The sequence below is a fragment of the Dermacentor variabilis genome, unplaced genomic scaffold (genome assembly GCF_050947875.1).
Source record: "Dermacentor variabilis isolate Ectoservices unplaced genomic scaffold, ASM5094787v1 scaffold_15, whole genome shotgun sequence".
NCBI lineage: Eukaryota > Metazoa > Arthropoda > Arachnida > Ixodida > Ixodidae > Dermacentor > Dermacentor variabilis.
In genome coordinates this window covers 8,137,654-8,165,117 of record NW_027460313.1, presented here as the reverse complement: position 1 = coordinate 8,165,117, position 27,464 = coordinate 8,137,654, and the positions used below count along the sequence as shown (strand labels likewise).

Here is a 27,464-nt window from a genome sequence, read left to right as displayed (position 1 = left end):
TACATACAGTGAGAAGTGCAGAAAGTCGCACAAGGTTTATAATGTTCAACCAATATTATTAGAAATAAACCTGTTTTTTTTTTATGACTGCCCAAGACACAAATGCCAACACCACCCGAGAGCGGTGCCAAATACTACGAGCACGCGTTATGAACCAAGATTTTCATGGCCCCAAACGAGGCAAATGTGGCAATACGCCTGCATATGGCTCCATTGCATATGGCCGCTCATTAGCGTAATTCGCGCGGCTCGTCGCACCACAAATTATGGCGGAAAATATCTACAATAGCCACCCAGCGCAGCGTCACGCAACGTCAAATTGACGTTTACGAAACAGCCCTTCCTGGGACGCTCGATCCTCGAGGGATATTCCTTCAGCCACTCAGCAAGCTGACTCCTTTCATGGACCACCACGACATATTTACGAAATGAGATGCATTGCACGGGCTTCTACACGCTACCGCCCACTTTTTAAAGCTCTAGACTCGCAGTATATAGCTGCCAAGAACCCGAAAAAAGTATTAGTCGATAAAATTTGCGGCTCCACGTCACATTTAATGACCTTCAGGAAAACGCAAAATTTCATTTTGCAAGACTTCCGCTTTCCGGGACAAATTTTAAAACACGTGACCTCTTGACAGCCAGTCAGTCAACACGGCGGATAATGGCGGCCGTGTAGCCGCCATGCGTGTCGAGAGTAGAGCCCCGCGTCCGTATCACGGCCGCTAGACCACTGTGCATCCACAGTGCATCGCGCGCTATCTCGACCGGCTGGCAGCATTTGGCCTATACAGTTCGGGTGCACTGAAGAGAGCGCCGAGTTTGCGCCTTTGCCAAACGAAAAAGCGCACGCTCGCCGCACACTTCTGCGCATGCGCTGCGGCAACAGCTGATCGCGGCTGCACGTTTTCAATGATCCTAGCGTCGCCGGCGTAACGTATCCGACTTCGCCGGCTGCTGCGTCGCACGCTGCAGCAACGCCGGACTATATATCCGAGCAGTGCGCGTCTACTCTAGCACGGCCGTGGTTGCGCATACGCGGCCCAATCGTGTAGGTCTTCTGCGGCGGGTGTAAAGTTATGGCGAGCCGCGGTGGCTGATGCCATCGCACGAGTTCTGCCGCGCGCCTGTAGTGCTAAAGGTGGCGTAATCTCGTTTCGGAGACTCGCTCGAGCGAGAGGCAGCACGATGGGGTGTTCGCTCCGTGAGGCCGGCGCTTTTCGTCATACGAGAGTTGTGGCACTAAGTGTTCACGGCCAAGTGACACTTTTCATGTTTTCCTTAATTAGTAAACGAATGTGTGCTTACTACAAATTGTATGGCCGATCATAATACGGACCTTCGTGTAGTGTCCTAATAATCGCTGCTTCGCCTTACGGGTGAACTGCGATTTTTTTAAAGATTGTGGCTTATTACTGCATTTAAAGGAGTATTTCCAAAATATTTTTCCGAAAAAGTCTGCTCGAGCGCCATTGTAATTCCACAAAAGGCACGACACAGTATGAAACAAATAGGAAAAGAAACTTAATTGCATAAGTGCGGGAACGTTTTGTGGGCAATTTAGTGGAATTTGCCTTTGATGTGCAGCCTCTGTATGCCTTCATTTTATTTTCTTGCTAATAATATGATATTTGGGGTTTTACGTGCCAAAACCACTTTCTGATTATGAGGCACGCCGTAGTGGAGGACTCTGGAAATTTTGAGCACCTGGGGTTCTTTAACGTGCACCTAAATCTAAGCACACGGGTGTTTTCGCATTTCGCCCCCATCGAAATGCGGCCGCCGTGGCCGGGATTCGATCCCGCGACCTCGTGCTCAGCAGCCCAACACCATAGCCACTGAGCAACCACGGCGGGTTTCTTGCTGTATTTATTGTCGAAGCAAATAAGTACAATTTCAGATAAGTTTCGTGGTATTCTGTGAAAAATTTAGCATAGCTATAAATGCAAGAAATACATAATGCACAAGAAAAATGGCACTTCTCTTGTGTAAATTGCAAAGTTCTAGCCCAACTTTTAAAAAGATACAAGTGATAGCGCATTTGATAAGACATGTAATCGCTTGGTGGTGGGAGATCGTATTTTGTTCTTTTCCGTAAGAAAATAAAATCGGTCCGATCCATCCATACAGTGACGGATTAGCCAGCGAAGCTGTAGATCGCTGACCGAGCAGCTATGGCAAAATTCCGCGTCCAGAAATATTCCCTTGAATTTGGCATTCGCCCCCCCCCCCCCCCCCCGGTGAAACTCGTAGGTGGTGGCAACTCACGCTCTGCCGCTTGGACGCAGACTCGACCGATCTACCTTGACATTAACGAGCGGCCTCCAGTGCGCGATCTTCATCGGTAGCTTGGGCTCGACGCCGACGATTACTCTCGCGTCTACTCTCGCTGACCTTCTCAGAAGGCAAAGTCACTGGCCGCATTCTCCGCTTTAGCACATTCACGTTGCCGTTGGTTATAGTCGCGTCTCTGCTGTCGACGCCTCTCCTCGTACTCGGCTTGGTCTTCGGCCGTGCGGACAATGCGTGGTCTAACCATTTTTCTAATTGTAGTTGGAGTAGCAACTGTTGCAATTGTCAGCCTATGGCGGCTGCCGCGGCGCACGTCCCCGTGTTTTCACGCCACAACTGCCGCGCCGTTGGGCAGTGTTGCAAATGGGTCGCAAGCCCCAAGGGTAGCGTTGGCCTGGCGGCCTGGGGCACAGCTGGAAGCATCCGAAGGTCCTGGAAAAGGATGAGTCGACTGCTAACAGAACAACTTGTTTATTCTAGCATCGCAAAAGAGCGGCCGGTCAGGTCGACCGAAGTGGAGAAACGGGAGACCACGTTACTCGACTTAATAAATCGAAGCTTCTCACTGGGCGTCCAGGGGAAGCTGCTTTTATACTCTCGGAGTCGAGGGCAAGAAGGAACGCCTCGATAGAGGCACACGTGACGGCGGCGCACGGACACGTTGTGACGAGAAGTTAGGTATCCGCCGGGCCGGTGCCTGTCAGACCTCCTCGCTTCATAGTTGGGGAGCTCCTCTCCCCGGCTGCCGCGCTTTGACAAGCGTTGGCACCAACATGCACACACACACACACACACGAAGACACGTGGCGTTGAAACACGCCTGGACGCGCTTGGCAGGAGGCGTTGGGGCAGCGCTGAACTGGCCAAAATGTCCGCCGCTGTGAACAAAGCCCCGGCACCATTGCATCCGCGCCGGCTATACCGCACGTCGGAGGCGAAACGTAGCAGCAGACGGCAGCAGCGGCGGCCAGCGCGGGTGCACTCCCCCACTGCGCAAGTGCGGCGCTCGGTGAAATCACGTGTCCTCTTCTGCGCCGTACTCCGTGGCGCCGTACTATCGTTCCCCTATTCCTAATCCCCTATTCGGCGCTCGCGCCACCATCTTTTCTGTTCACTTTACGGACGTTAGCTAGCCCAAATACCCCCCGCACCCCTACGAGACCACGCATACGGCCCATTGGTACATGTCAGTCAGGTAAACAGCTTCGCTGTAAGAATGTTCGAGTTGGGTCATGATAGTCTATTTGGTATAGCACATACTAATGACTTGTTTGGGGAGGTTCTTTTAAGGACGAGATATAGAGGGTATCCCAACTATCGTGCAGCGAGATTTTAATATCAAACGCTACGTAGGTGGACAGAACGAAGGTAATGTTGTTCGCTGTCGCTTGGGGATACTCGGATTACTTATGTAATTAGGCAAAATGCCCAAAATACGCTTAATGAACTTCTCAAATAGTAGCTGAAGTGTCAATTAGAAAATTGTATAGCAACATGAAAAAAATGATACAGCATTCTGTTGCTCGATACGTGCTACATAAGTGTTTTTCTGAACGTGAAATAAGCCAGCAAATACACGCAAAATTGGCGTACGACTGGCCGCTCGAGGCACTTTGCGTGTATTCGCGGGCTTCTTTCACGCTAAGAAATGCACTTATGTAGCACGTATTGAGCAACAGAATGCTGTATCTGGTGTTTTTCATGGGCAAAACTATAGCAAAACTTGTGGTTGTGAGCTTCATCAGTAGAGCATGAATGAGAAAGTCGGTTTTGCCCGAAAGGCGAAGCATTGATTACGATAGCAAATTAGACAGCTATACGAAGTAAGGTTAGTCGTTTTATCAGCTGCGTAAATTGCTGTAAACATTCGCTCACCAACTGAATTAACGAGCACATTGTCACGCGCGCAAACACGAACACGTGTAACTCGACGACCGCGCGCGGGCCCTCGCTGTCAGAACGCTGCCGAATGCAGCAGCAGCGAGCCAATTTCCTGCGTGCTGCCTCTCCACCGCGAGCATGGTATAGGCGTGCGAGAAAGCAGCGCACGCGAAGCCATCAGCTGCAGCCTTCGAAGCGCAAATTGCCTCCTAGACGCGCGTGGCCGCGATGACATAGCACTTCGACTTTTAACGGAACATCACAGGGACGGCGACGAAAATTCGCCTGGAGTGTCCGTGTAATTGCTGTCGCAATAATAGCCGGCACTGCATGCGTGCTCTGCTGTGAAGACAGTTCGGGAGTGCCTATACCGGTGAGATTGGCTGTGAATGTTTTCTCACCTCAAACGAAATTTCCCTGAATTTAAATTTCTGGACCACAAAGGTTGGTGCCCATAATGGGCAATCTCGCGCATTTTTATTTGGAGGGCCCTAATGGTTAACGTAGGTCTGAACATCGTCGGAAAGCGACTTTTTACCAAACGCGGAATTTTCTGAAAAAGTACTTCATATTATGGGGGCGAAAATTTTTAGCATGACCTATAGGAACCGGAAAAGATGGTGAAACTATTGTGAATGAAACATTACCGATGTTTGTGCAAAACTTTCTGAACGGTTTTTCGCTTCCTTATTGAGCCATATAAACGCCGAAATTTTCATGCGTTTACCTATGACGTCACATTAATGAACCACGCACATTAAAGAACCACGCCAGTAGAATATTCTAAAATAAGATTTGTCACTGTATCTAGTTTCACACATGATTAAAAAAAATACCTGCAACCAACTTCTGCATCGCGGAAGCTTGATAGAGCGCTTAAGTCATCGAAAAAAAAATTTTTTTTTCTTAATACTTGCGTGCAACCTCACTTACACTCTCCAACTAGCACTTTCTTTTTTCGTCAGTAGAATCGACTATGGCTGCTTTGGGGCCTGGGACGTTTCGCGTGGAATTTTTCCAGTATTTGATGGGATACCTATCTGGACCGTCGCTTGTTGTACCAGCGTTACAGCGTGGGACAATCCTGATACATGTGCTCGATATGTCTTCAGCAGGGACGGATGTAGGATAGCCTCAAGCGGCAGGGACCCTTGTTTGAACATAGAGCGCGCGGTAGGGGGAGGCATAAAGACCGAGAAAGACCAAGTGAAGGAGACACAAATGAACTGTCGTTGCGCTGTTGCTCGCCGTTGATCTTAGGGAACGTTGTAGTTATATGGGCTCCATCCAGTGAACAGGCGGCGCCACTGAGCAGCAGCGGCGCCGCGCTGCTCGGCGCCGCCTGTGGCGAGCGGCGCGACACTGGGATGGTGCGAGGACCGCGAAATTGCCGCACGTACGTATATCCGTGATTCGCCGTTTTAGAGCGCAGCTCTTTGGCGTCCGTTCCTGGGTTTCGCGTCGTCGTCGTCGTCGGCCTCGTAACCAGCTCCGCCCCCCTTTCATCCCCCCAGCGCTAGCAGCGACCGACTGATACCGCTGGATGCCGCTGACGCCGCTAGAGAGTAAAGATAACGTGACTGCATAGAACACCGTCGCCGCCATGCAGAAAGAGGAGGAAAGGGTCCCCCCCCCCTGTTCTTGTGTGGCGGATAGGGTGCTCTTCAGTTGCCGACGCGCCGGTTATTCGTTGTCCCTGAAACCAACTCCGCAGCTGGGGTTGACTCACTATCGGCGTCAGCGGCATCAGTCAGTCGCTGCTATCTCTTCCCTCCTCCCTTTATCGTGCTGTCCGCTTGCTGCGCGCGCTTCTGCCCCCATCGTTTGCCGCTGGGTGTACACGCCGCCCCCCTCCCCCCTCTTCCTGCGAGTCTCCGGTTGTCAAAGCGCCGGCTCGAACTTAATTCCTTTCTTCGCTCCTCCTCCAATGCAACCCCTGTGCGGTGGCAATCAGAGAGCCAGATCGGTGGCGGTGGATCTGTATATGTGCACCGCCCGAGCCGAAATTGCCGCTGCCGTTCGCCGTGTGCGGTGGCAATCAGAGAGCCAGATCGGTGGCGGCTTGACATAAAGACAAACAGCAATTTCCTAACACTTATGCGGGAGAACATCCCGTTCCTCTCGCTCGTAACGCGTCCCACGGCTGTGACAACCTCGCGAGGCACTTGTATACATCTCGTCTTTGAGAATCAAGCATTGGTGTACCAAGTCGAACATATATCAGTCTATTTCTCCGACCACAAAGCTTCCTTCATGACTGTCAAGAACTGTTAGTGGAGTCTTTGTTAAAGGAATACGTGTGAAAAAAAAAAAATCTGTGATAGCGCATACATGTGTTGCTCGATTTCTTTGCCCCAATCTATCGAAAAGGTGAAACAGCTTATTTGCTGCGCTCAAACTTCGCATTAGGAAGTAACGTAATCGTCGGTAATTTTTTTGTTTGTACATGAAGGTGGAAGCGTGGTCCTCGCTGATGTTGCAAATACTTTTTGCGGGTTAGGCATATTAAAGGAATAGAAGAGTACTTTCTGGCGTTAAACAGCGGAGAGAAGCTGTACGCATACTTCGCCCCTTCTCTCCGCGAAAGAAGTAGCCGGCCTGAACGTTGACGCGAAGTGCCGTTCGCAGCAGGGAAAACAATTTTGCGCTCCTGCGCTCCTGCGCTCCTCATTGCGCTCCTGCGCGTTGTAAACCACGGCGTATCTGATGCCCATGTCACATTGCTACTTTAGATCGCCATGCAGTTAGATCTGGACCGGGTACAGCGGCACGGTCACATAGGATCGAGATTTTGCTCGATATGCATTCAGTCCATCGCAACCCGCGCATCGAGTTCGAGCCTCGCGATCGTAGGCCATCGTCAGCACCGTCATGCCGAGTGAGCTAAACTTGATTCGAATTGTTGGACCGTGCAGCAGTGACAATGCTTGATCGAAATTGAGAAATGTGATCCGGTTGCGCGCTATCTTGTGTGGCACCACGCGGTACTCTAACGTTCTCTGTGCTTCGTCGTCTGGCACGGCGCCAAACGAAAGCTTTTACGGTTTTGAAGCAGTTGTAAGCGGTCTGCCATGGCTCACTGCTGAACGCAGAACCTACTTGCCTACGTAACCGGCGCAACTACGAGTCGCTTTGCGGCGAGTGAGATAAACGAGCCCTTATATATCAGGCATAGAGTTTCTCACTACATTACCTAGAGGGAAATCTGGCGCTGCTGCGCTGTGGTATGCATGGGAATGCCGGTATGTTGTGGATTCGGATTGGCATCGTTCTCGTAGAGACAGGACACCTTGAAGACGCGCTTGGCAAGTACCGTTCCGTCTGCCACAATGATTCATTTTCTACTAAAACAGCACTTAAAAAGTTGTTTTAGCTTTATTATTACGCGAAAACATGTTTTGTTTAACTATGAGAACTTGTTATTGTGTGTACGACTACATGTTACGTAAAAAGTATCAGCGGGCCGCTAAAGTTGGAAGACAGACGACAAGGTTCACGCTCGCTTTGAAACAGTTGGTCGTCTGTTATTGCTTTTCTTCGCTTGGTCATGCATTGTGGGTGAGTAAAGATGTAATATGCGTGAACGGAAACATTTTATGAAGATTTTACTTTGAGAACGCGTTATTTACGTAGCCATATCCACGTTTTAGACAAAGCCTCGTACAACACCAGCCAACACGAGCCTCGCAGACACATATACCGTCATTCCCATGACGGCACGGTGCCCCCTTAAGAAACTCCCATAGACGGTGGCGCCAGATTACCCTCTAGGTATTATAGTGAGAAACTCTATGATATCAGGTCTTTTTATTCCTCAAATTATTCTCGTCAGCTTGCCGCAGTTTGTAAACGTCCGGAAAAAGTGCCGGGATGACTTTCGATTGTGCTTTTTTCTCCATTGACGAAATGATTTGAGCATGACCTGGTTGATTAATTTGGGACCCTAACCCGCCGTGGTTGCTCAGTGGCTATGGTGTTGGGCTGCTAACACGAGGTCGCGGTATCGAATCCCGGCCACGGCGGCCACGTTTCGATGGGGGCGAAATGCGAAAACACCCGTGTACTTAGGTTTAGTTGCATATTAAAGAACCCCAGGTGGTCAAAATTTCCGGAGTCCCACTACGGCGTGCCTCACAATGAGAAAGCGGTTTTGGCACGTAAAACCCCATAATTTAATTTGGGACCCATTCGAAGGCATCTGCAGCTGAACAATGATATTTATTAACTACGAGATCAGAATTTATGACGCGAATGTTCGTTTTTCATCATGTACAATGGTCGAGGTTCATTATGCCCTTTTCACAAGACCTGATTTCGCTTGCGAATTCGTTTGCGTGCTATATACGCTTTGCTTTTGCAAGGCGATTTCGCAAATGTAAAGTCACAAGAAAAATCCCATGTAAAACTGCGCCTCTGAAGCCAGCAGCCGAAACTAGTATCGTCTATGATTTAGCGCTCGCCAGAATAAAATAAGCTTCCCCGGCATAAAATATTGCCCATCCCACACGCCAGTGTTATCCTGATCATATCAAACGCTAAGACTACACTAAGCAGGCGTCAAATAAGCACAGACGTGACAAATGTCTTTTAAATGTTGCGCAGCTGACCCGGCCATGACCGCTGGCGTCGCACAAGCTGGGAAACGCGCACATGTACCACGATTTACAAAACAAACCCTTTTCACAAATATGACAGAAGCTGACTTAACTCCCCTCACAGCTTCGATCCATTTCTTTCGCCGTTCTATAGTTTGTAAGACCTTCCAGGAAACATTCAGCAATTTATCCCGGGCTGGCGTTCGTGGCTGTGTGTCTCTTACGCAGCAGTATCGCCGGTTCCACTTGTTCTTTTTCGCACCTCCGTGATTTCGACGCTTGTCCACGAAGCGCATGCCATTGCACTGTCGCAAGACTTATACGAAGGGGGAGGGCATAGGGGAGGGATAATTAACGGCCCTGATCGTGGCCGACGCCAAGTGCGCGTGAAGTACTATACTCGTCGATCGAGCCGGCCGAGCCGCAGAGTCGCCTTCCCATTACTGTCGCATCGCAGCAGCAGATGGCGCCAGAGTAGCCGCAAACACGACTGCATGCATGCTCGACTGTACGGAGCGTATCGTGTAACACCACAAACAGACGGATGATCATGGTATACAAGTTTATCCGGAGGTCAAATACGTAATCATGAGTTACTATATGCACTCATAAAAAGTCCACACCTTTTGGGTCGTATCTTGTTCCACAACAATAATCATCTTGCCCGCATTTCCTTTCTTTAACGCTGCGAGCCCAGTACTTCCAAGTCACGAACTGCTTGCACCATGGAATGAATGAATGAACTTTTATTTCCACCGAAAAGGGGCTATCTAGAAGAAGGAAAAATATAGGAGGGAGCATTACGTCAATCAGCCAGCCTTTGCAAGCGAACGCTCCGTGAAGTGGCAGTGGTGGCCCAACACGTCACCTCTCGCGTCGAGATCACGGAGGAAATTCGAGATTTGCCGAGACGTTTGGTTACCGGTAGTTTTTATTCGGTGCGCGCTCGGCCGGCAGCTGCTAGCTGCTCCCATGGAGGCCTCCATGGCTGCTCAGCTGCTCTTCCTGTATCTCTGGTCACATTTTTCTCTGAATGCTTGTTCCACTTCGGTCGTTTCCTGCAAGGCACTTTGGGCGAGTTGTGACAGGTTCACAGTTCAACGTCAGCGCTTTTAGGCTACAGGTATTGGAAAGCTTCTATGAAGACGCGGAATCGACGATGGCTAGAGTGAAAACAAAATACACCATACTGATGGGCGACTTCAATGCCAAGGTAGGCAAGGAGCAGGCTGGAGACAAGACAGTGGGGGAATATGGCATAGGCACAAGGAATAGCAGGGGAGAGCTATTAGTCGAGTTGGCGGAACAGAATAATATGCGGATAATGAATACCTTCTTCTGCAAGCGGGATAGCCGAAAGTGGACGTGGAGGAGCCCGAACGGCGAGACTAGAAATTAAATAGACGTCATACTCTGCGCTAACCCTGGCATCATACAAGATGTGGACGTACTCGGCAAGGTGCGCTGCAGTGACCATAAGATGGTAACAATTCGAATTAGCCTAGACCTGAGGAGGAAACGGAAGAAACTGGTACATAAGAAGCCTATCAATGAGTTAGCGGTAAGAGGGAAAATAGAGGAATTCCAGATCAAGCTACAGAACAGGTATTCGGCTTTAAATCAGGAAGAGGACCTTAGTGTTGAAGCATTGAACGACAATCTTGTGGGCATCATTAAGGAGTGTGCAATAGAAGTCGGTGGTAACTCCGTTAGACAGGATGCCAGTAAGCTATCGCAGGAGACGAAAGATCTGATCAAGAAATGCCAATGTATGAAAGCCTCTAACCCTACAGCTAGAATAGAACTGGCAGAACTTTCCAAGTTAATCAACAAGCGTAAGACAGCTGACATAAGGAAGTATAATATGGATACTCAGTGGCTATGGTGTTGGGCTGCTGAGCACGAGGTCGCGGGATCGAATCCCGGCCACGGCGGCCGCATTTCGATGGGGGCGAAATGCGAAAACACCCGTGTGCTTAGATTTAGGTGCACGTTAAAGAACCCCAGGTGGTCAAAATTTCCGGAGCCCTCCACTACGGCGTGCCTCATAATCAGAAAGTGGTTTTGGCACGTAAAACCCCAAATATTATAATATGGATAGGATTGAGAATGCTCTCAGGAACGTAGGAAGCCTAAAAGCAGTGAATAAGAAACTAGGAATTGGCAAGGATAAGATATATGCGTTAAGAGACAACGCCGGCAGTATCATTACTAATATGGATAAGATAGTTCAAGTGGCTGAGGAGTTCTATAGAGATTTATACAGTACCAGTGGCACCCACGACGATAATGGAAGAGAGAATAGTCTAGAGAAATTCGAAATCCCACAGGTAACGCCGGAAGAAGTAAAGAAAGCCTTGGGAGCTATGCAAAGGGGGAAGGTGGCTGGGGAGGATCAGGTAACAGCAGATTTGTTGAAGAATGGTGGGCAGATTGTTTTTGAGAAACTGGCCACCCTGTATACGCAATGCCTCATGACCTCGAGCGTACCGGAATCCTGGAAGAACGCTAACATAATCCTAATCCATAAGAAAGGGGACGCCAAAGACTTGAAAAATTATAGACCGATCAGCTTACTGTCAGTTGCCTACAAAGTATTTACTAAGGTAATCGCAAATAGAATCAGGAACACCTTAGACTTCTGTCAAGCAAAGGACCAGGCAGGATTCCGTAAAGGATACTCAACAATAGACCATATTCACAATATCAATCAGGTGATAGAGAAATGTGCGGAACATAACCAGCCCTTATGTATAGCTTTCATTGATTACGAGAAGGCGTTTGATTCTGTCGAAACCTCAGCAGTCATGGAGGCATTACGGAATCAGGGTGTAGACGAGCCGTACGTAAAAATACTGAAAGATATCTATAGCGGCTCCACAGCCACAACAAAATCCCAATGAAGAAAGGCGTCAGGCAGGGAGATACGATCTCTCCAATACTATTCACAGCGTGTTTACAGGAGATATTCAGAGACCTGGATTGGGAAGAATTGGGGATAAAAATTAATGGAGAATACCTTAGTAACTTGCGATTCGCTGATGATATTGCCTTGCTTAGTAACTCAGGGGACCAATTGCAATGCATGCTCGCTGACTTGGAGAGGCAAAGCAGAAGAGTGGGTCTAAAAATTAATCTGCAGAAAATTAATGTTTAACAGTCTCTGAAGAGAACAGCAATTTACAATAGGTAGTGAGGCATTGGCAGGGTGTCTACCAACCGGGAAAACCGGGAATTCTCAGGGAATTTGAACAGTCTGGAAAAACTCAGGGAAAACTCAGGGAATTTGTGCTTCTATCAGGGAAAATTAGCTGTAACTTTATTGAAAGGGAACGAAAGTCGTGTTAATGCTGGCTCCAGTAACAGAGGAATCGCAACGAATCGTCATTGACGCTGTGTCATCGGCATGATGTATTGCCAGAGTAGTTAACAACCGATTTTCCGGACGCTTTTTCGGACATGCCCGATAATTTGCACGGCTTTGCGGCACCACCACGTACTCCATATAGTCAATGTATATTGCCCTGACTGCAGGTCTGAAATGGAATTAATCAAAGCCGCCACCGCCGCCATTTTGATTATCTCGCCGCCTCGAACTGGCACTATCGCACGCAGATCCGCTGGCAGCCGTAGCCACCACTATGGCAACGTTAGGTCTAGCTGCTTCTACGTTAGCTGTTAAGCCTCTTGCCGTGCGGTGCCGTGTTTTTCATTGAAAGAATTCGCCGCTGTCAGCGATGGCACCAACGCCACGTTTTTAATCCTCGCGATTGGCTTCGAAGCTCGCAGAGCACAGCGCGTTGCGTAATGCCAGTCTCCGAAAGTCAGCTTCGCCTCAGTACAGCAGTGTTAGGCGGTGAAGCTTAACAAGCGTGGGAAGGGGCAATTGTCACGGGACACAGTATGTATTCCTTAATTGTTCACGCGCGCTCCCCCATCTCTTGTCACAGTACGAGCACTGATATGCCTAATAAGTGTACTGACAGGCTTTAAAAGCTTTTTCGGACGTGCCTGTGACAATTTTAGCCCTTAAGGGCAGTTAGTCATGCATTCATTGTTTTCGGACTGCCCGATTTTTCGGATGTTTTTGCGGCCCCTAGGGAGTCCGAAAAATCGGACGTTGACTGTACAACTGACCAAGAGGATGCTTCAAATGATCTATTTGGTGAAAGCGTGGCAGGAGGAGGATGAGAACAGAAAGGACCGACGCACTGAGGAATTTATAGGAAAGGAAGCGTGCCGCCGCGTTTTTGAAGGAGCTTGAGCTCAAAAAAAGTGTTGGCTGACGCCGAGATACAGGTGTCCCTCACCTAAACCAAAATAAACTCTTTAAAGCAGTGAAGCCCAACACTGAGATGTCGTGTACGGGCTGAGAGTATGTCAGGACAGTTGAGGTTGACTTTCCGGCTGCTGAGAGAGAATCTTAGTTCTGACAAAGTTCAGGCCTCATACCGATGAGCTTGCTATCAGTTGATAGAAATAGCTCATATTCAAATATATTTACTTGCGTATGCATCTCCTTTTCATTCGTATTTGAAAATGTTCGACTCATTTGGAATGGGTTTTACCATTTTTTTTGCTGCGCATTTTACTAACATCTTCCTTATGTTTTTTTTTAAATAAAATAGATATTACTCCTTACTATTCAAACTGGATTAAGTCATTTTTTTGTTTCAACATGCTTACTAGAGAGTGACAGCATCGGGCAACATGGTGTCAGCCTGTCTTAACATAAAACAACGTTCTGGCTCATTCAGGGAATTTAGCAAAAGTGCTCAGGGAAAACCTGGAAAACTCGGGGAATTTGGAAATGTCAGCTTCGTAGACACCCTGACTGGAAGTGGTAAGGGAATACATCTACTTAGGGCAGGTAGTAACCGCGGATCCGGATCATGAGACTGAAATAATCAGAAGAATAAGAATGGGCTGGGGTGTGTTTGGCAGGCATTCTCAGATCATGAACAGCAGGTTGCCATTATACCTCAAGAGAAAAGTGTATAGTAGCTGTGTCTTACCAGTACTCACCTACGGGGCAGAAACCTGGAGGCTTACGAAAAGGGTTCTACTTAAATTGAGGACGACGCAACGAGCTATGGAAAGAAGAATGATGGGTGTAACGTTAAGGGATAAGGAAAGAGCAGATTGGGTAAGGGAACAAACGCGAGTTAATGACATCTTAGTTGAAATCAAGAAGAAGAAATGGGGGGGGGGGGGCATGGGCAGGACATGTAATGAGGAGGGAAGATAACCGATGGTCATTAAGGGTTACGGACTGGATTCCAAGGGAAGGGAAGCGTAGTAGGGGGCGGCAGAAAGTTAGGTTGGCGGATGAGATTAAGAAGTTTGCAGGGACGACATGGCCACAATTAGTACATGACCGGGATTGTTGAAGTATGGGAGAGGCCTTTGCCCTGCTGATTGGCGGCGAGGAGTTACGGAGTCGCCATCTATTGGAAGCGCCTCGCTGGCGTAGTATGAGGGATCACGCGGCGCGCTCGTCATAGGTTTTGCTGTCAGCGCTCACTGAAAACACCACGCGCGAGCTCTCCTGGACATTTCTGTAAGTACTTTCGAAACGTTAGAAGTTTTTTACTGTCTAAATAATAATCTTGGGCAAACTGAAAGCACAGCATCGTTTAAAGACGCTATCTCTTTACCGAATACGTACAGTGAACGCCACTGCACGCGGTCGCCGCGATGGAGTCTCCCGAACCGGCTTCTTGAGTGATAGGTAGGTAAACGCTGAGAGCAAACTATGTGAAATATGTTCTTATAGTGTTTTTGTATAGCTAAATGGAGCGTAATAGACTGAAGCCTCAGTGCAGTGATCGCACAGATTCGCAGCGACTGACTGCGCGTCTGCATGCTTGTCCACGCACTGTTTCGCTTTCGCCGCGTGCGCGTTTTCGCACCGTGCCATGAGCTTTAGAGCTTTAGACCGCAGAATGAGCGTTTGACAGTATACAAGCAACCATTGTTGCGTGGGCGCTATCAGAGCTGTTGAAAAATAATTTCATTCTAGAGACTTCGACGCCTAGGGACTGTGATGTGCCGTCGCGACGATTCAATCTTTTTTTTTTTCTTCTAAATTCTTAGACGTTTCAATATTATTTCTCGAGTTGCGTCGCACTGTATGTTTATCGGTGTTCACAGCGTGCGATTTCCCGCTGCTTTTTTCTTTTTTTAATCCAGTGCATTAATTCATAACACAAACGACCATATGCCATGTTTTTTTAATGCGCTTCTTACCGCTCCCTTTCCACTCCAGTGAACTTGCCAGTATCTATAGCATCGACAGGTTCATAGACCAAACCGTCATGACATTAGTCGGGCAGCGGACTCGGGCGAGCGTCTCAGTGCGCGTTTTCCGAACATCGCAGACCCGGCGCCGTTAACAGAAATCTTCCTCGCGTCTGTGCTTGCTGCATACCCGAGTTGTAGCCGATGACTGTTTGCCGGTTTTATATTACACGAACCAAGCTTCATGCAGCTTCTTGTCCTGCGGCTACGTGTGACACCGGGCTCCGTTGCGTACGTCCGGCACTGCGGCACCGAGCAGTAGTCTACCATGTTGCGCTCCTTCAAAGGCAGCCACTACCTATTGTAGTGCTTTCAAGCGTTGTAACGGAGACACTCGAAGCGGGAAAATCTCGCCACTAAATGAGGACCGCAGCGTACGAGGGAATTTAAACTCTCGTTTTCAGGTCGCTTCGGCGCTCCCGAAGCAGTCGGCGCGGCCGCTATGTCCACGTGATCCCTAATAGCACGTCACGCCGACGGTGGCGCCAGCTTTTCCAGTGGTGGAGCTCGAGGCCAATACTTCGGGCGGAGTAAACAGACCGTTGTGAGGGATAATTAGCGATATGTATTCGTCACGTTCTTGACCGAGGTTTTGCCCGTGTGTACTTTGCTCTATTATGCGAGCTTCATTGATTTGCATTGTCGCTGAATCAGTGCATCTTACGCATGAGGGTTTGCATGCATACGATTGATCGCATTGCGGGAGCGGAGTCATCCTTGCAGGCCAAACGCTGTGGATATTATTGCCTCGGATGACTCTGACTCAGTGGCGTAGCAACAGGGGGGGCCGGGGGGCCGTGGGCCCCGGGTGCAAAGGGCCAGTGAGGGGGAGGGGGTGTCATATACGTGTGAAGACACCCCTCTTTCCGCCGACTACACCCGGGGAGGGGGGTGACAGAAGACCTATGGGCCCCGGGTGCCAGACGACCTAGCTACGCCACTGCTCTGACTACCGCAAGAAACGATGAGAATTGCATATGCTACGTACGTGCTATGCTGTTTTCTTGTGAAACGCGATACGTTGTCAATTTATCTGCTCCCAAGAATAGCAGCACCAATTGCAAACAACGCTTGTTCCAGCTTTTGGAGTTTGAGACCCATATACGGCCGGATCATGCGGTCTCCGCTATGTTCTTAAGCACTGACCCTGCTGCGAACACGAACAAGTAGTAGTTCATCGGACGTATACGATCTTATGACAAAAAATTATGGGGTTTTACGTGCCAAAACCACAACCTCATTATGAGGCACGTAGGACTCCGGAATAATTTGGGCCACTAAGGTGCACCTAAATCTAGTACACGGCTGCTTTCACATTTCGCCCCCGTCGAAATACGGCCGCCGTGGTCGGGATTCGATCTCGCGATCTCGTGCTTAGCAGCCCAACACCATAGCCAATAAGCAACCACGGCGGGTAAAACATGTATCGGCGAACGAAAGAGAAAGGTGCACCTCAACTCGTAAACTAAACTTCGCTTTATCCCTCACACGAGAACTGACCAGTTTGCAAACAATTTTTAGCCTCCCTTTATATGCGTGCTTAGCTTCTGAAATGACGACATTACTATGCAATTTACTGCAACACAAACCGCAGCGCACTCTTCCCGCAAAAAGCAGTCGGTGGTGTAGCAACGCCGCGTACCTTTCGGAGAGGCCTGCAACATTCTTCAACTTGCGACACGCTCGAGAGGCTATTTGTCTGACGCGGCTCACCGAACGGACACGCTTAGCGCAACACCGCGATTCGATGCCACAATTCAGAAACTTGAGCGCGGCATCAAGCGAAAGTGCCGCGGTGGTAGCCATGTTTTTAAGTTTTGAATGGTTTCGAATGTGTATCGAGAAAAAAAAAAATCAACCGGGAGTATTAAAACCTACCGCGCGCTCTGACGTTTTTACCAAGTGTTGGGCCGCCACATCAGCTTCGATCGCGTTGCGGCATGCTCCCTCCTATTTCCTTCATTCGTGGCTTGCACCAGCTTACGCGTTATCAGCGTGACGCAGCATTCGCTATAGTTCGATCAACCGCCACTGTGCTGGGTTCGTTCGGCCAATGATCGGGCCTCGGCTCTGTTCGCGCTGTCTGTGCCACGTCAGCGCTAAGGTTTCCTCGAATCGGTGCTGTGCGCGGTTTCCCATTGGTCGCCATCTTTGCATGTGAATAGCCGGATTGGCTAGCTGGTAACCGAAGCAATAAGCTCGAGCTCGATGAGGTCTGTTCGCAGATAGCTGTTTTCGCTGCTGACATTCTCGGCGGTTCGGAGCAGTTGTTGTGTTAAAGCCATCGTTCCTCCCTGGAAGGTGAAGTGTACCGGTAGCCGTCGTAGCTTCCCGTTAGCGTGTTGGTCCCCTGGCCCGTTTATCATGGACGGAGAAGAGCGCTCCAAGAAGCCCGACGTCAGGTATGGTCGCCTTCGCAACTGTTCCGTCTCCTGCTTGTTCTAATCGGAAGCTCGGCATCGGTCGACGCATAGTCGCGGTAGCTCTGATGGAGCTTAGTTCGTGCACTTATTTATACACCCTATATTGCCTTTGTCACGAGCTTCGCCGTTGCTGCTCGAATTAAATGTCTGGAAGTCGCAAAGCACGTTCGAGGACGCGTCCTCGAACATCGTGCGGGTCGCGACCGTTGCGAGCCACTCTTATGTCGAGCTTCGAATAACAAGATCACGATCACACGTCATGCGATCGTGTTTTCGTCGAAGCGCAGTCTTGTCCTCGATCATGAAACGCTAACCAATGTTTCCTTGATGGCGCGAGGCGAGTGCGCATCGCTGTGTAGCCGCCGGCCATCTTGCAGAAGGGCTAAAATTGATCTTTCAGTTAATTGCTTCAGTGCAGTCGTAATCTCTCGTTATGCGATCGAATTTTTTTGCGCAAGCGCCGCCTTGGGTAATTAAACGCTTACGTTTCATTCATGGTGCGAGCCCAGCGCGCCAGGACCCAAACCGTTCGAGCCACACACGTGTGTTCCCACCGAACGCGCCGTCCGATCGCGTTTAAAAGGGGCCGCCGTTTGCCACAACTACATTTTCTCTTGCGTTGCTACTCTTGCGCTGTACATTAGTACACGGGGATCATTAAGTTCCGAACGCGACGGAACGCAACGTCAAGCTTCGCGGCCTTTTTTCAGGAATTATTCATTTCCAGACTCCCCGCAATCGTGGGCCTTCCGATCTTAGCTGTCGCTCCGACGGTCTGGGCATGCTGGCGCTTATCGCAGCCGCACGACTGCTACCAGGCGGTCGTACTCTTGTCGGTGCTGTGACTTTAATTTATGTATATTTATTTCTAACCACGATCTGCACTGCGCGTCACGCGATCTGTCGCGCAGTACTTTCTTGGCTTTATTTGAAAAGTAGGGTTATTTGCGTCGCAGTACGGCGTCTCGTTTTCTCTGGAGGTTCGCGTACCGTTGAACCAGCCGCGTCGCCTACTGCAGTGACTGGACACTTGTCGAGGCCGGCGAAGCATGCTCATTGGAATGTGACTAGCGGCACAAGGAACTTGTGCGCATTCAGGCACGCAACCATTATTAGGCAGCGGTGGTCAGCTGGCGTTTCTCCTTCAACTATACTTTTAAGGCGCTAATTAATTGTGTTGATCTAACTTAATTTCACCTCATTCCTTACAGCTGCAGAATAGAGTAAGGATTTTCAATTCTTTACCGAGTTTTGTCATAATTACAGAATGTGGACTCCATGCAAAAACTCGCTACAGGAACACCACGTACGAGGACATATTATGCCTAGCAGACTTGAAAAGCTCCTGTCCAGTCACTGGTAAAATTGCACCTGGTGCAGCGCATTCTAAAAAAACAATGAAAGAAGTGAAACCACTCGACTACCTTCCCACTTGTTTTATTGAAACATTTTCCGCATTTTATTAAAAATTGTAGCACAATTCCAATCGGAAGTGTTTCAAGATGCATGCAACACTTTCTAAATGCCATTACTTTCGTCAATGCTTTTGCTGTTGGTGTACACAACTGTATACACAGTTCCTTGTAGGTTTAAGCAAGTGCCAATGCTTGTGTGCTAGTTTCACAGTGAGCATCAGCCTTTGTTTGCCACTGGACATACTGATGTTGCTTAGAAAGTTAAAAATGTTGGTGCAGTCTGTGACCTTGGATGTAGCAACAAATTCAGTTAAGGCTGCGGGCAAGATTTAAGAACGGGCTGCATTAAAGCTTTTTTCAGGCTATGGTTGCAACTGTTCGTAGCTGCGAGTGTGCTATCGCATGCAATTAACCCTCAGTTGCAAGTAATGTGCCTCGGAATGGCTGTGCAGCACTGATTACATTGGCTGTGATCAGACATGAAACATTGTGAATAGTTGTCATAAATTTTCAAGCACTGAGCTAGCCAAAAGTCTTTTCTGTGCTAGTAAAGCAGTCTATACTAACCTAAGTGGCACTTCATCTTGGATGAGTGGAAAATTTCATTGTTAGAACTGGGTGGCATCCATCTGCAGATATCTCTTAAATGCTTGTGGAGTGGAAGTGAATAAAGGAATCTTGCCAGACGGCCACAACCTCTGGCATGATCCTAATGCAAAGTCCAAATGTTGTTAGGGATCTGTTGCAAATTTTAGCTGCTAGTGTCTTGCAATCAGCCATGTAGGCTTGGCTTTACTTGTCTACATAGTGTTCAGAGTTTGTATGTGGCTACTTTTTGGTTTGCTGAGCGCTGAAACTTCAGGCAGTTTCTTGTCTCAACTTCAGGCAGTTTCTTGTCTCCTGTACGTGTTTATAGAACTCGCGTGTTATAGCAACATAACACCGCATAGCCTACAGTGTTGTGCCAAGTCTCTTCATTAAGAGATGCAAATGAGCCTGTGACATGGCTGGCTTCATCTCTCAAGTAGACTGTGCCTGGGATATAGGGGTTGTATGTAGCAACCACGACTCATGACCTTCGTAAGATGATTGCAGCCACAAGACAGCCACCTAAATTTTGCAGTACACACTCATCGTGCCCTCACTGATGCACAATGTGCCAGTGGTTATTGTAAAACATATGGGCGCTGTTGTTGGTAGTGTGCTAGAATGTTGATGTTAGATTTGACACGTACAGTCGAATGCAGTTGTTTAAGAAAAAGTCTGAGCATGGAGTTTTTCCCTTCGCATGCCCGTCAGATGGGTACTGCTTCCATAGTGATGTGTTCTGCTATGCTGCGGCATAGATAGCAGTACTTGAGCATGTCATGGATGGATGAGACCAACATATTGTTAGCCAATTACCTTAAAAGTTGTTGATCTTGGTGTGTATTGTTTGCGTAAGGAATGGATATACAAACAGGTCATATTCAAGAGTGCTGGGTATGCTGTGAAGAGACCAACTACCTTGCACATGATCTTTTTATGCATTGAGAAATGCCAGCTGAGTATAATGTCCCTGTTTGCACCTCTACACCACACCTAGATTGTGGTGCATAGTTGTAAAATTTTGGGTGCGGAGGTATGTAAGTGGAGGGGAAGCGCGAATGAATGTCTTCGTTTAAAGGGCCCCTCAGCAGGCCTCGTTGAAAGTTTAGATTATACGGTGAAAGTTGTAAAGCGCCGTCAAGAAATATTTTACTACAATTTTTCTAATCTGCTCATTATCAGAGATGGAAGAAATTGTAATGCAGTGTTGTATGCTGCCAGTAGGCGAGCTTCACTGCCAGCATACTCGCCTTCCATTTTGAACAGCATCAGAAAGCCGACATTTCTTCCCGGCCTTCTCCTATATCGAAGCTGAGGGACCACATCACGTTTACATAATGAGCCCTGCCTCCATTTTTTTAATGCGTTACCTTTAGGAGTGCCGAAGTAAAAAAAAAAAAAAGCAGTGTGGGCAGCTGGTTATGTGGTAGAGGTAGATATTGGATAGGAGAGCTTAAAAGAGCATGTGTCTATGTGGCTGTGTGCACATGCCTGAGTGGTCTGCTCTGGACCACTGTCAGTTGCACTTCGCTCCTTGTTAGGGGCAGGACGTGTGGAGTGAGCTCCTGAGCAACACTTTGAAATGTAGCGAACATGGTTTAAATCGTGGTTCTGGTACCACAAAGAGGTGCAACGTAATGCTAACACATTTCTCTTTCATTTACTGCTAAATCGCCATTTAATTTTTTTTTTTTTCTTTGCTGTAGCACCCTCCCAGTTGCAGTATGACACATTCTGCATGGCCAGTTCACTGAGGTCATGTGCTGTAGTGGATGTCATTGCAGTTAGTGCGTCTTATGTAGAGGCATTTGTGTGTGGCCTAGACTCTGATTGTAAGGCTCCCTCGAGAGGAAGGGTGCACAGGCTTCTGTTTGATATTTCATCTATTTTCAGTGTCGAGCCGTTCGATACTTTGCAGGCATGATTGCCATCAATTTTGACTGCCGCTGTGTGATTTATGTGCCTTGCTTGTCTGATTACAACGCTCGAACCTAGTGATGAGGGGTGCGCCCTGCGAGAAGCCTTTTCGTGCTGTAGCCCATTCTCTGAAGCCATTGCAGCCCTCTCAGAACTCGTGCTCACGGCCAAACGAGGACCCTGAATTGTTACTAGCTAGCACTGGAATTGGCTGTAGCCACAGATGCAGCACCTTAATTGCAGCATTCTATTTTCTGATGGGGCAAAGAAGTCAAAATGCAGATGGTTCATGAAAGTTTCACTGACTCCTGCAAAAGCCACCCACCATTCTGCTTTCTCAATTTGTAAGGTAGCTCTTGCTTCTCAGTGTTGCTGGCGCCGTGACTCCTGTTTCTTCGGAGATTGCTCATATCGCAAAATTATGTTTAAAAAATTTCTGCATGCTTTTGGAAGTAACTGGGGCAGGTATAAACACTACTGAGGATGAGCGTTTCATTGTCATTTAAAAACGTAGCCCTTAAAATTCAGTTCTCAGTTGAGACCAACCTTACTGCTGGCAACCCTAGAACAAGAATTGCAATATTTCGAAGAAGATTCAGCGAAAAACTCTTCAGTCTACAAACTTTGAAGTCAAGATAGCTGTCACCATTACTGTTTCCCATATACTTCTGTGACTTAACAAAGGCCGCAACTTTGTAGCAATGCCCTTCTCTGGTGCTAATGGTTTTCAGTGCTTCTTGTGTTTACGAGGGGTGAAAACGACTCCTGCTAAAACTTGAAAATGTAAAAAAAGATGTGCTGCATTGAAATAATCAATTGAGCCGGGTGAATAAACACTATCATGAGAACTTCTGCAGCAGTTAAAGATTGTATTTGGGAGTGCTCAAAGGAATACCCTGAAAGGTGCAATGTTAAAGAGTCACCTGGTGGCAGAAAAATCTTGGAACACAAGCCCATCCAAATCAAATGTTCTGGTTTGGTTCATGTGAGCATCGAAAAGGGCCGTACAAAGTGATCACCTCGTCGGCGCTTTTTCCTCTGTGTTTCTGCGGAGGCTGTCCGTTTATACATGCTTTGTGTACTAGCTCAACAACAGAACATAGATCCGAAATTCACTGCAGTGTTTTGCCGCACAAACTTCTTTGTTTCGACAACATTGCGAACTGTATCACAGTTTGTTTCCATGCTCTGCTTGCAGCAAGAAAGAAACCTCGGCTCGCCCTCGCCCCCCTCCTCCACGCAACCCAGGCCGTTCAATGCCAATAAACCATAGGCTTGTCAACCTTAATGAAGAGCCCACTGTGGACTACGTACACCGCCCACCACACGTGATTCTGATGGCATCGATAAATGAGGCTCGGTACCAGGCTGAATACCGCGCTGAAGAAGAGCGGAAGCGGAATCCTGATGCTCCACTGCCACCCCACATTCCTCCCGGTCGTCCGCACATCATCAACCGGTTTCCCCTGCGCCCGCCCATGGACGCAGTGAAGCGCCGTCTGGAGCTGCATCGGCAGCAACCTCTGTCGCTGCCCCCGCCCCCACCAGAGAACACTCCACCTGTGGCACTGTTCCAGGAGTCCTGGAGTGTCATCAACGACTACTGGTCAGTGACGCCATTTCTCTTTAAATGTGTGTGCGTATTATACAGGGTGTTCCACCTAGCTTAAGCCAAACATTAAAAATATGCAAATGCCATGGAGCTGCACAGAACTAAAGTAAGGATGTTTGGCGTTGGTTGGAGATACTCAGATTATTTTTCATTCAGCCTAATTAGATGGAGATACTCAGATTATTTTTCATTCAGCCTAATTAGATAATCTTTATGTAATCAACTTCTGAAATATTATAATTCGATGAAAAGTGTCACTGGGAAAATTGTAGGGCAACATGAAAAACTCGCAATACAGCTTTCTGTTGCTCAATACGTGCTACATAAGTGTTTTTCCGGGTGTGAAAGAAGCCCGCGAATACACGCAAAGTACCTCGAATGGCCAGTCATGCGGCTATTTTACATGTATTTGTGGGCTTCTTACACACTCGGAAAAACTTTTATGTAGTGCGTATCTAGCAATATAAAGCTGTATCATGAGTTTCTCATGTCGCTGTACAATTTTCTCATTGATACTTTTCATCCAATTATAGCATTTGAGAAGTTGATTAAGACATTATGTAATTAGGCAGAATGAAAAAAATCTGAGTATCTCCAAGCGACGGCAAACACACTACCTTGGTTCTGTGCAGCTACGTGGTATTTGCCTATTTTTAATGTTTGGCTCAAGTTACGTGGGACAATATCATGTATGTTGAAAAATGTGCATCCCAATTTTCTAACCCTTGAGTTTCAGCATTTCTTGTGTGTGTGTGTGTGTGTGTGTGTGTGTGTGTGTGTGTGTGTGTGTGTGTGTGTGTGTGTGTGTGTGTGTGTGTGTGTGTGTGTGTGTGTGTGTGTGTGTGTGTGTGTGTGTGTGTGTGTGGTGCAAGTTTGTACCTGTAAGCTGAAAGGCAATGTGTGCTCATTTTGCAGTGGATTTCTGTGCTCCAAGACTGAGAGGACTCACGAGTTCCCCTACATTATGCGGGCCGCATACAAGATTGACCGTGCAGTCGTGCGCAAGGTGTACCGACTTGTCGTACATGTCACAGATTACATGACTGTGTAAGTGCTACGATGCCATTGTCTAATCTGGGCACTCCAAAACTGGGTTCTGCAGGAATTCGCACTCTGGGAAGGCAGGTGCTGTTCCCCAAGGTCAGAAAGTTTTGGAACCCCTGCTGTAATCCATTGTCTACCAGTTTTGTCAAAAATTTAGGGCGCCAGACCACCCATCGAACAGAGGCTTGGTATACAGTGCCGTGCAAGCAGAAGTACAGGAATTAAGGCATTGTGTCCAGTGATTAGGCACAGAGTAGCACAGGGAAGGAGCACTGCATGGCACTGGTTTTGATGGGCCAGCGATAGTTGCACCATGAAGCTTATTATCCTGCTGAGGCTAAGGCTTGCATTTTCATTATGCAGACTCTATTGTATAAGGTTCTTAATCTATTTTCTGGCCTTTTGGGCAGTGCCAGTGAAACATAATCAATAGCTTTCTATGGGAATTTTAAGGGGGGTGTGTGCAAGCATTATGCAAGTAAATACGGTGATTAGTGTTCCCGATGCTTAAAATTAGTCTTGGCGTTTGTTTTTCTTCATGTCAGATATTGTCACAAAGTGTTGAGATTCCTGCAGGAATCCTTGGACCAGAAAGCGTTAAATTTGTACAAATCAGCAAGGGTTGCTAACATGCAACTGTCTTGTAGCGAGCTTGTGCAGTAAAAAGCTCTGAGCAGTAAAAATGGTGCATGCATATTGTACTGGCCTTGAGTGTTTCACATAACCTGAACGTGTGCTGTGTCAGTTTACTACTGAGGTACTACAATGTATCGCACTGGTTGTTCCACTTGCAGCTGCTGCTTATTAAACCATTCTCGGGCTATTTATCTAGATTGACGATATAGGTTCTATATATTCAGCAATTCTTGTTCCTGCCGTGTAGACTTTACATTTCGATTTCAATCATTTCTGCTGCAGCTTTCTCTTGTGGTGGTTTTTGAATGTTTCGCAAACATTGTACAGTGTAGTTTCCTTAGGTTACAAACAGTAACCTTATGCCAGAAAATACATTTATATGCGAAATATCTTGGTCAGTTATCATGTGGAAATGTGCATCGCAGACATGACGATGAAGCAAGTGCTTTCTGCATGTCTCTAGAAGGTACGTTTGGAATGCCTTCGAAGCTTTAAAGAGAGCTTTTTCACTGGTTTAGGTGCAATGGCACTAGATGCTGTGTCATGCCAGTGCTTCTGAGTGTTTTACTGTTGCCCATTCTCTCTGCAGCCTGTTGAACGAGCTTGACAAAGGTCGAGAGAACCTTGTCGGTCTAGCGGAGGCTTTGATTGTGGCTCTCGCTGAACTTCTGAGGACTCTTCGTCATGAGGTATGGTCTTTCTTCCGCTCTTTTAGTTTGCAACTCTGCCTTGCTGTATGGTGCAAAGGTGCATGTTATGTATGGTGTCTACACACATTCTTTTGTGCTGTTTCTGTGCTTTCGTCGGCTAGCCTTGTCTTGCGTAAACACACAAGTCCACTCGGGCTTCTATCGGTGAGGAATTGTCTCCTGTGAATATGTGCACCAATTTCTGGCAGTGTTGTGGAAATCCAGGCTGGCATAATGTAAGGAATCTTTTTCTCTCGAGTTTTATTTCCTTCACATTGTCCACCTCTGTGACCGGCTGTTGTTCGTGATAGCGTAGGTGGAGCACCACTCGGACAACTCTGCATTGTCCCGGTCCTGCAAAATGTACATTACATGGGGTCACTGCAGAGCTGTGCACGCAGAGTTGAACTTTCAGTCCGTTTGCTTTCTTTTAGGTGTCAGGGTGGCGATTAGGATGGGAGTTGGTTATGGCTTGCGAAATGGTTTTTGCACTGGCACACTGACCTGAAAAGGTGGGTAAAAGGACACAGAGTAGTGTGTCCTGTACCCTCCTTTCTATGTCCGTGCCTGTCAGTGCCAAAACTGTTTGTGAGGTGTCTACAAAGGCTGTTTAGCACAGACGCAGCATGAAATCTGTCACATACACTTCGATCATAATGCACAAAATTCCTTGCGTTTTTTTTTTTTTTTCTGAATGGGTTGGTGTAAAGACAAGATAAACAAGGAGTGCAGTCATTTCAAACTGTCCATATTAATGAATGTCACAACATTGAAGCACAGCTGCTGCATGAGCCAAACTTGGAAGGATTAATTGTTAACAGCATGGGATCTTGCCATCTTTTTTCTTCCCCCGTTTTTTGCAGAGCATACCAGCGGATAAAACCTGGAGAGTTGACTTGGATGAAATGCTGGACTTCCTGATGGAGCCTCGTCACAAGTGAGCTTTGTGGCATCATATTTCCTTCTCTGCTTTCTATGTGGACTGTATTCTTGCGTGTACGACTAAGTTTGGGCTGAAGTATTTCCAGACAAAAAATTATTGGAATATGCGGCTGCGGCCCCTTTTTCCCATGTGTACATCTCGTCAGACACTGCCATTCAGCAGAATCTCCACATAGTATCTACACGATACCGATGCAGCTGGTACACAGATGTCTAACGGTCTCTTCGTTAGTAATCACAGCTGATAATCTTGCTGTGGAAGCTCGTTTACTTTAACTGCAAGTGTCATTGCAGTGTTCGTTTCTCGAATTTCATGACAACGCTAATGGTTAAGAAGGCTACTACAGCCATTGTTCTAGCCTGTGTGTGTGATCTTGTACTCAATAGCTGAAGAGGTCTGCTGATATGAACATATTGATAGTTTGTCAGTTAGCCTGCTGTGCTGTAGTTTTCGGAATGACTAGAACCTTTTATTCATACACGTATTTAAAGCAAGTGCACTTAATTTCAATGTCCGTCGCTGTGTTGGAAATATTCAGTAATGATGCCATGTGAGAAACGCCAAGCCCACATAAGCGAAATGGTACAGGTAACTTAGGTAGGCTGCACATCCACTCTAGTAGCTGTGGTGGCAGACCCGCAGGGGTGCTTGGTTTCATGACTGAGAAGCTGATGGCAAAGTAATGACAAGATAACACTGGTGGCAAGCATTCTGTAATAACATGCCATGCATCATCATGATCAGTTGGGGCCTCACGGAAAGAGCGACTTAATAACACTCGGCCTGTTGCCGCCAGTGCCGGCACACAGGTGCCTCTCATACTCGAGAGAGAGAAACAAACAGCAACTGGCTCTCTGCAAAAGCAACTTTCTGCAGTTTACGGACTTCATACTCTGACATAATAGGAGAGAGAGAGAAAGAGAGAGAGAGAGCGTGGAAGCGCAGCTCATGGGAGCGTCCAAGTGAAGGGGCAGCCTACACTAGGTCGGCATAGTCTGGTGTTCTGTCGAATTTGCATGTCTGTAGCTTGTTTTGCTGCCTGTGTTTAGTTTTGCTGTGTGTGATCGGCCCAAGTCAATTTGTATGCCTTCTGCTAGACGAAATTTATCTGCTCACAAAACGGAAACTG

General features: G+C 47.7%; 1 protein-coding gene across 2 annotated transcripts in view; it reads left to right on the top strand.

Annotated features, from left to right (window-relative positions):
- The window catches only part of Swt1 (Swt1 RNA endoribonuclease), a 130,521-nt gene that overhangs the window by 88,609 nt on the left and 14,448 nt on the right, over positions 1–27,464 (top strand). The window contains exons 14-17 of one of the 2 annotated variants that reach the window (XM_075678032.1): positions 22,586–23,017; positions 23,939–24,070; positions 25,293–25,392; positions 26,256–26,329. In XM_075678032.1, the coding sequence (XP_075534147.1) occupies positions 22,586–23,017; positions 23,939–24,070; positions 25,293–25,392; positions 26,256–26,329 (738 nt within the window). The remainder of the gene's footprint in view (positions 1–22,585; positions 23,018–23,938; positions 24,071–25,292; positions 25,393–26,255; positions 26,330–27,464) is intronic. The other variant, XM_075678033.1, reaches the window with a different exon arrangement.